The 9,567-nt window shown below is 38.0% G+C and overlaps 1 protein-coding gene across 3 annotated transcripts; it reads right to left on the minus strand.

Moving 5' to 3' along the window:
• Window positions 1–582: 582 nt before the first annotated feature.
• Window positions 583–5,572, minus strand: LOC308388229 (uncharacterized protein). Of its 3 annotated transcripts, none has more exons than XM_080868808.1 (5): window positions 5,115–5,572; window positions 3,152–3,241; window positions 2,657–2,815; window positions 2,238–2,333; window positions 583–1,827 (listed from the first exon to the last, which is right to left on the minus strand). In XM_080868808.1, the coding sequence occupies exons 3-5, from the start codon at window positions 2,687–2,689 to the stop codon at window positions 1,540–1,542; spliced, it is 417 nt and encodes a 138-aa protein (XP_080724934.1). In that variant the 5' UTR covers window positions 2,690–2,815; window positions 3,152–3,241; window positions 5,115–5,572; the 3' UTR covers window positions 583–1,539. The 3 variants fall into 3 exon arrangements, with proteins under 3 accessions (XP_080724934.1, XP_080724933.1, XP_080724935.1); XM_080868807.1 differs by having other exon boundaries at window positions 3,120–3,241; XM_080868809.1 differs by having other exon boundaries at window positions 3,073–3,241.
• Between the last annotated feature and the right edge of the window lie 3,995 nt (window positions 5,573–9,567).

The raw sequence follows: 9,567 nt of genomic DNA on the forward strand, positions 1-9,567 counted from the left end.
TTTAACTCCGCTTACCCATGCCTGTATTGAGAACACAATAGCAAGGTGACCCTGGAGTCTTTCCAATCCCACGCCAGATATTCCCTCCAAATACCTTGCATATCCCTGCAGAGGGACATCCAGAAGGCTTACTAATCAAATACCCACTACCCCAGCTGACTGCTATCAGTCTAAAGGAGCAGTTGACCTCTAAGGTGGCTCGGGATGTGAAGATATTTTGCAGCCTGTTTGTTTTTTCTCATTCTCAATCTTAATCTTGCTAGACTCTGAGATACACACGGTTCAGCTTCTTGAAGCAGTAATTTGCCCTGAAACCAAAGGGGGAATTCCACCTTTTTCCAGCAAAGACTATTCTCCTAAGAAGAATGATAGACATTTTCTTTTCAGCAAAAATTAAAATTGAGTGTTGTCATCATTAACCCCCAATTCTTTTTAAACACAGGTGTGCTGTATGTTAATCTGTAACCTGTATGTACCTGATGATGTCCATTATGAAGTAGTGAAAACAGTGCTGGGAAAAGTCGAGGAAATTCACAGCTGGAAGGTGGTCCTCCTGTATCCTGCCTCCTGCACTGTAAAAAAGAAAAAGTTGAGAAAACTTAAAATTTCAAGGCAACATGATGCAAGAGATTTTTGAGTTTTCTCAACTTCTGCCAACTGTAGTTGACTTAACTAATATTTTCATGTTCTGCCAACTTGGATCTACTTGTTCACCTAATTAGGATAATCCTGTAAGTCTAACAAAGAAATTCTGGTTTCAATGCCATGTATTTCTGCCTTCACCAAACAAAGATATTCCTGTTGAATTAACATACAATCATTCCCTCCAAGGCCATGTATTCCTAAATTCACCAAACACAGATATTCTTGTTGAATAATCATACAATTCTTACTCCAGTGAGTTGAAAATTTACCAATATTAATAAAGAAAAATGTATGCTGTTATCGTACTTGAAAAAACACTCAAACAGATATAGAATAAAACAAAGCACAACTGAATGTTATGTAAAAACGTATTTATTTTTTTCAACAGTGCTTTCAGTATATTTCAGAAGGTCATGGGCAGTGGGGTGAATTTCTGTAAAAAAGCAAACAAACAGAAAAAAACGTGTTGCCAGTTTCTTTAGGGTGCTTTGAGCACCCCAGCAGAGACATTAAAATTCCAGAGTCCAGAAAAAAAGAAAAGTGTCCAGCAGCTTAGTCATTCACGTTCACACCCTGACTGTCCTGTAAAAGCTTAACTTAACTATTGCACACTAAATAGGGTAGTGCAACAAACAATTGCCTTTGTACCCAGACATTGACATTTTACATGGGCTCACTATGATGAACTACAGAAGTCAAAAGTTATTAGAAATGTTACCATCAATGAACAGTGAACTATCAGGTAAAATGAACGATTATATAGAGGGAAAGGGGTTGAACTACTGGGTTTTGTTTTGTTTTTTACATGACTCTACAATGCACTTGAACATGTTTAAGAACAAGTTAAACTCATGTCTGGCTTCCCCGTTAACAGTCACAGCAAAAGCTTTGTTTTTAGAGACCTTGTGCGCTGTGAGCATCGAGAGCCACCGAGTTCAAAAAAGATGCCCTGAATTGCTTCAAAGGTAAACTCATCTGCTTTGGATAATCAATGTTGAGGGCATACAGAAGGCCAAAGAGGTATGCCAAGGCAGTAGAGAGGTCTGGAATGTTATGTAGCACGATGTCCCCTTCCAACACAACAGCCTGTTCTCGCACAGACGTATCGGCATCGTCATCTTGCAGGATGGTGAGGATGGCAACTGATGCACCGTTCAACACTGGTTCCAAAATGTCAGTGTCCTGAAGAGAAGAAAAGTAAAATATGAATTATTGAAAGCTAAGAAAAATTAAAGACAAAATACATTTCTAAAGATCTTAACTTTAACCTCTATACCATGATGCTCATTTGACTCATGGAGGTTTTAAAAAGAAAAAGCTTATTTTCCTTTAATTAACGGCACAATATCTTTCACCAACCAACCTTGTGATGAGTTTTGTACAAAAATATTTTCTGCTGTTGAACACCCGCTAACAATGCCCAGGTGCTCCTCAGCAGAAAAAAAAGCAGCGAGAGTTATGACAACTGCAATCCTCACCATAAAATTATCTGGACTGCACTGAGGAAGTGTACATTTCCATTTTGGATTAAATCATCTTTTAAAAACATCTCATAGCAACTAGTTTTTCTTGCATTACTTTTTTGTACTTACTAAGCACTTCAGGAAAACCTGTGTTGCATCCTCTCCGAGGAAAATGGGCAGGCCTCTCAGTGCTGCTGTCTTTTGGTGGGACACAATGTCAGATGTCTAAAGAGTATTCAGTGGAAAACAGACATTTAAATTAGTATAGTAATGTGGTGTACCTACACACAATGCAAAATCAGAACTCTTATAGTAATGAAAATAAAATACAGATCAGGCCCAGCAACATGTAAAACTTAAAAAAACAAAACACCATTTTAACAATTTTACTTTCTTTTTACAAATTAAATAAAATACCGCCAAATAAAAACAAAGTAATGACTGATGACATTCATTTCCATTGATGTGTTTTGGCTGAAGCCAACATTTTTTTCTGTTATGACAAAGGTATACTCTCTTCTAAAAATGTCAGGTAAAGGAGCACTTACCTGTTCATCAAGTTTATCCAAGATGTCTTCCATCTCCTCACCAAGAGCTCCCTTCTTAGACCGGTATAGTTTCAGCAGGCCAGGCACAAATTTGTCCAGGGATGCATTGAACGTCCCCAGGAGGTCTTTGCTTGTGATCCGATGAAATTCTTCAGATATCTAAACAAGACAATAACCAAAATATTGCCATTTATTCAGCACAGAAAATTTCTGGGTAGCTGCCTTGTACAGTCTGCACCATGTTATATGCCTGACTGTGTTATCAACCGCAAAACCTACTTCAAAAATCTCTCATGAATACACATTTTGCACAGGAATAGAAACACCCTCCACAAAAAACAGTATCAATATGCAAATATATATTATGTTCACACTGAAATGTGGAATTTTTGTGGATTTTTACTATTGAGTGTGACCTTGAGAGGTGTGATCGTAATGCTCCAGGTGTTTTAAATACACATACACAGTCTGTGTGAATGCATGGCCAATGTGCACCTTGTCCGTGATGAAGGCGGAAATGTTTCAAAAGAGTCTCTTGACTGGAGCTTGTGAATTTGCAAAATCGGCACTGCATGAACTCCACCCCTGAAACACAAGAGACATAGTCAATTTTGCCAAAAGCACTTTTGCAATGGGATAAAACATCCATATCTAACACACAGAAGGAATCCATAGATGCAGGAGCTGAATGCATCAACAAGCCAAAACCAGAGACATCATGAAAAAAATATGTAAGGAATCATATTAACTTACATATGACCACTTGTCTACTATATCAAGTATATGATTGATAACATACATGACATGTAACATAAATGCAAGCTTGAATTCAAACATTTTTTTGTTACTATGATAAAAAAATGCAATAACTATAGAAAAATTAATACTATCTGTAACACAGTATACATCAGCAACACACAATCATTCCTTTAATATTGTCTCCTTCCCCACTATGTAAAAAGCTCTGAAAATGTAGCAATCTTATAATACAGAGCATGAAGTACAACTTTAATTTGCGTGTGACAATTAACTTACAGTACATTAGGCAATCTTACACCAGCTGACAAACTGTCAAGTCAGCTTTAAACATTACTTTAAAGTAACAGTGCTGCACCGGATAAACGGTGACTATTGAAAAAGTGAAAAAACAATATTAGACAAATATTAGACAATATGCAAGTTACTTATATCACTGTCATATAATTGGCGCACATATCCTACACCGACCCATGAAAGAGTCTCCATGACAACGCGTGCTTGGCCCAGTTTGTTGTCAAGGTTAACATAACGTTTTCATGCAAAGATAACATTGAAACTGGTTACAAAACGGGTAATAAGCTAATAAGTTTTACCATGGCAGAAGTGCTGTAAAAAGCCAGTGTGAGATACCGTCATTTAGTGATGTCTGTCTGAATTTCAGAGTGTTTAACATTAAACATTACTTTTTGCGCTGGCCACTACTCTGAGCTAAAACCTTTTTTTTTTTTTAAATATTAAACTTTATTAAGAAACAGTATACAGAACATGTATACAATCAGAACAAAATTAACATATGCCAGGGGGTGTAATACAAAGAATTACATACATTCAAATAATTTGTAATTACTACAAATGGTAATAGTTTTCATAGCCTTTTTGTTAAGTGATCCACTAATCAATTTTATGTAACATAAAACATCATTATAGTAATGTTTAAAATTAGGTTTTTTGTTACTGTATTTGCATTTGTGAAAATAAAATTTAGCTAAGATAACTAATAAGTTTATTATAAAGTAAACATCTTCTTGTTTTTGCCTTCGAAAGAAACAAAATACAACATTTTCCCATTTCACAGTAAAGTCATTATAGAGATGTCCAGCAATGAATCTACTGAAGTCTTTCTCTGAGCTAAAACCTTCAGAGGCTGCTTGTAGCCCGATTACGACACAGCGGCGCGACGAAGGCTGCCCAAATTCATAGTGGACTCCTCTAAATGCGTCCGAGAAATACGTCCTCCTTATAATAAGCATCTCTTAAAATGTTTGCAATATTGAAACATTTCAATATAATGTAGAAAAAAAACGAGAGAAAAAAGTTACGGATCGGACTCCCCGATCCTTATTGCGCATGTGCAAATTCTATCTGTGGAATTAGTTTTAATATTACTCTTTCTGGGTCACAAAATAAACTTTTAAGATATTTTCAGGCGTTAATGTAGCTGTGTAAATTGCTAATATCTGTTCAGTTTATTAAGACAACATATATTTGCAAAAGTGCTCCGACGCTTTCGGAGACGTCTGTTACCCACCAGCTCGATAGCTAGCCAAGGGGGGGGGGGGTCAATTAAGTCACTTAGATAACTTAAAAATGCTATAGTTGGCCTTTTTCAGTGTTTTACTAGTTCCATCCTCCCGGGTCCTCAGGAGGATGCAGCCTAGGCGCTTGTAGAAAATCTTAATAACACATGTAGTTAGCTTACCTGCTAGGGTAAATGGTCGGCAGCTCCAGCACCTGTCCAAAACTGCAGAAGTGAAAATCCTCAATGGTCGAAAAATTGCATTTTACATCCAAATCTAGCCACGATGGTTCAAATTTTCTTAGGAGGTTTTTAGTCTAGAACACATGGTAAACCACTATCACACAGCTCAGGTCTGCTCAAGCTCAGTTGAAAGTCCGTTTGGTTTAGTTCAAACTTGTTCAGACCACATGTGCCAGTCATCTACGGGGTTTCCCACTGGTTCCCAACTTGACTCAGAAACTCTGCTCAAAAGTTGATAATCTTTGTTATGCTGTCTAGAAAATCTTAGTTAGGACAACAATGAAAGAAATTTGTTGGGTAGACAAGCTTTTTTAGGTTGTAAATGGAAAGTTTTATTTCTAAGTCAGTTTAATTTAAAAACTTTAGTGAAATCAACAATTGCTAGTTATCGTTTTTACAGTGTGTGTTCAGCCATCTCCATCGTCTAAATAGAGTATTTCCAGTAGTGGCGGATCTCCTGTTTTGTAAATGTGAGAAAGAACAACCGAGGACAATGTTCTGACCTGATTTTCACAACACTGTAGAGTTCAAGTATGAAAATTGGTTACCAGTAGTTGTTTATTTTTCAGATATTTCATTACTTTAAACAAGTGGTTAACCCTGATAGCAAAGACACACTAGTCTAAAAAAAAAACCTTTAAAGTATCCAAACCACAATGTTTTTATGAACCTGAACCATTAATTTTGGAACATTTTTTGGGGGGTGGGGGAACGAATGTTGTTATGTCTGTATGTGCTGACATGTTATTCTAACTTGCATGGACAAGCAGTCTATTGAAATGTGTGACCTGGCTTTAGTGTGCACAGATCTGAGATCCGGCTTGTTGCCCATTTTTCTCCAAACATTCGAGTACACTGTCGAGGTCACAGTAAAATCTACTTAATCTCCTTTGTTCTGCAGAGAACTTTTCCTGGGCCTCTGTTTAAACTATTTAAAGTTGAAGCTAAGCGCAGATAATCTTTTATAAACCGCATATAAGCTGCTGTGGTGTTTCTCTTTGGAATCTTTGCAGGTATAGAACTGGGGAGAGCATTTTTGTACTTTTTTTTATCACTTCATTCCTTGTTTTCCAACCCTCTAACCAGCCCCGTAGGCAACTCGCATAGTAGGACTCTGCAGCTGTTCCTTCCTTTTCAATTTTTTATACAGTGCTAACAAAACCGGTCTGAGCTGCTTTATTCAGAAATCTCCAGAAATTATCATGAGATCACACTGCACTGCTTAAGATCTCTCCAGCTGTGACGAGTTTCTCCAGGTTATTTGTTCTTTATCTGAAAGGGACGCAGGGGCTTTTGCATTATGCTTTACACTTGGGTTCTTAGAGGGTGGTATTTCTGCACAGCTAAGCCAAGTACAGAAAGCCTGTCATTACAGTTTGAAGGGTTGCGTCAATGATGTGACGGAGATGAAATGAGGGGTAAAAGAGACAGGTAGAAAAAAAGGAAAAGGAGAGGAGAAAGACTGGGAGCAGGGAGTTGACGTGAGCGAGAATGGAGAAGGAAGACAGTTAAAAAATAGCGATTGCACCGGGGAGTGGGGGACTCAGACAATCTGTATGAGGTTGCACGTTCATCTCTTCTTTCATTGCTCTTAAGATGGTCACATGAGTTTTGAGATGGATGAAGAGGCATCAGAAAACAAGTGTGACAGCTATAAAAACTGCCTTACCATGATTCACTGGGCTGTCTAAAGTGACTCATCTGTCAGTTACAATCTGCGATGCAGTGGGTACCAGCGTGTATTTGTATGTGTGGGTGCACATAGGTTGGCGGGCAGCGCCTGTTAATGCTTGTGTGTATGTGAGGACATCACTTAAAGGCTTGTCATTTTGGCAACGAATAAAAATGTACACACACTCATACTGGCTGATGCATTGAGCTCACTGTTGAGTCCTTGGCTTGACGTGATGTCTGGCCTCAATTTTCACCCTCTAGGTTTGGTGTTCATCTTTGCAATATCCTCTATTTGTAAGCGCCTAAATGTTTGCTGGCGCTCCTGTGACAATGCTGTGAGATGTGTATCTGTAATTTTTGTGTGTCTGTTTGTCAAGGTGGAATGAGGGCAGTGAGGAGGAGGTTGGAGGCGCCGACAGCAGCTTGACAGAGGAAAAACACATCTTAAAGTGTGAAATGACGAAAGGTTTTCTGTAGCTCAAAAGTCATTCCTAAGACTTCTCTGGAAAGCTGATCTCATCCCTCTGGTTATTTTTTCCCTAACCGTTTTGTGTCTCAGTATTAAATTATTATTTAATCAATACAATAGAGTGTAAATAGCGTCTGATGAGTCAGAGTAACAAGTAAATTCTCCTTTGGTCTGCACCAAATGCTGGCAGAAACATCAGCTGGCATGACAAAGAAAAGGAGAAAATATGCAAACTGTTTGAGAGAATTTCTGTCATTCCCATGTCTTCCTTAAAAACCCCTCAAAATGGACAAATCCCTAAAGTATGTTCTGGTCAAGCACCACTCCATACTGTAAGATTGTGTGTTTAGCAGCTTCCAGATGGAAGATTTAGTTACATTATATTAACTACTACAGCTGAATTCAAATTGAGGAAACAAAATTGCTCTTTTATAATTGTGTTACTTGTAAGCACTTATAAAAAAAAATAATTAGAAAACGTTGATGAAATTGGGCTGCATTCAAATATCTAAATGTTTAATTTGAAAACAAAGGGAAAAAACAGAGCAGGCATTTCAGAAAGCCTTGTAGTAACACATTCTTGCTATACTATAGCTGTAACAATACTTAAATGATTCTTTTATTAAAGCAAGTTTTGTATTTTGGCTTGTTTGTCTACTTGTGAAAAAAGTACTTGCGGTTTATAAAATTCAGTGTAGGTATGAAGCATGACCAAACCATTCAAATTATGGCAGCACTCAATTTCCATTACACTGTGAGATAGGTCACTGCCCAAGTCCTCTTGTCCAGGTTAATTTCCCCTTTTACAAATTAGTTGAATGTGTTCAGGTGCTTAGAAGTAACACACAGGTCTTCAACACAAGATGACATGATGCCTACAGATGTTAAAGCATATCTCATCTTAACTGTATGCATTCACGAGTTTTGTTGTTATGAATATTTTAGGGTGGGACTAAAAGACTAACGCTTTCTTAACTGTCAAACGTTTTTTATAAATATCAGTCAAATTTAAGTGCAAGCTATGTAATAAGCTATGAGTGGTGTTAAAATGTCAACAGCGAGAACGATCAGTTAAAACAAGTAACTCTTAAATGAACAAATTTCAAGAGTTTTCCATGTTACAAATATTGCAAATAAAGTGGTTTAATGTCTGATTACAAGTCGAGCTGATTCTTTATCACTGTTGTAAAAGTTCTCATTCTCAGCTACTACTTGGGATGGATCATGATTTACACTGTCACTTGTGATCACAGACTAGTAGTCAGTGTAAGTGTTGGGTGTCACACAATGTACTTCGCTACCAAAGATCTTCATCACTTAAGCATGCATGTGATGTGTTGTAGCATGTGGTGAAAAGACTCATTCTGTTGTTTTTCCAGGAGGTCCCCGATCTTGTGAATGCCGACAACCAGTTAATTACTTGTGAGCAATGTTCTTACATAAATGGTCCCATATAGCATCCCACGCGAATGATAGCGAAGAAAATCACCTTGCAGCATGGTGATCACAGCCTTGCACTGCTCTTTAACACCTGCTTTCTTACTTGACTGCAGCAGCACCGGGCATAGACATGAAAGCACATGTCTGCACACCTGCCACATTTTCATTGTAAGAGGGTGTTAAATCCAAGCAAGCAGGCAGAGCTCATTGAATTTACATAGCAAGTCTGAGCCCACAGAATGGTTGCCTTGCAGAATATCTTTGTGTGTGCACGTGTGTATGTGTGTGCGTTTGAGACAGAGATCTTACTAGGGAATACTTGCAGTTTGTGTAGAACTCATATCTTTCAGTCACTCCTTTGTGAAGCAAAAGTGATGCAACAATATACCACCATACACAGCTGGGTATTGTTACATATGATCAAAAGCCTGCCCCTCTTTCATTCCCTTAACTACCTCTTTCTTTTTACCCTCCTTCTCTCACTTTGACTCGCCTCTCTTTTTTTTCTCTCACATTGATTCACTTTATCCCTTCTACTTTTCTGTCTCCCACCCTCTCTTTCCCAAACCCTCCCACCTCCCTGAGTGATGGTAATCTCCCTCTAGTATAGTATCGTCAGCCTTTGATCAAAAACCTGCCGCTCTTACTCACTCTGCTTCTCTCAGACCTCTCTGTGCTTTTACTAATACTCTGTAGACTTAATGAGTAGTATGGGCCTTGTTTGATCGAGTGCTGCACACAAATACTGACACACTACCCTCTCACAAATTCGGTTTATTGATTGTACACAAAGTCTGTATGGAAAAAGTG

This window comes from Rhamphochromis sp. 'chilingali' (genome assembly GCF_963969265.1).
Source record: "Rhamphochromis sp. 'chilingali' genome assembly, chromosome: 20".
Lineage (NCBI taxonomy): Eukaryota > Metazoa > Chordata > Actinopteri > Cichliformes > Cichlidae > Rhamphochromis > Rhamphochromis sp. 'chilingali'.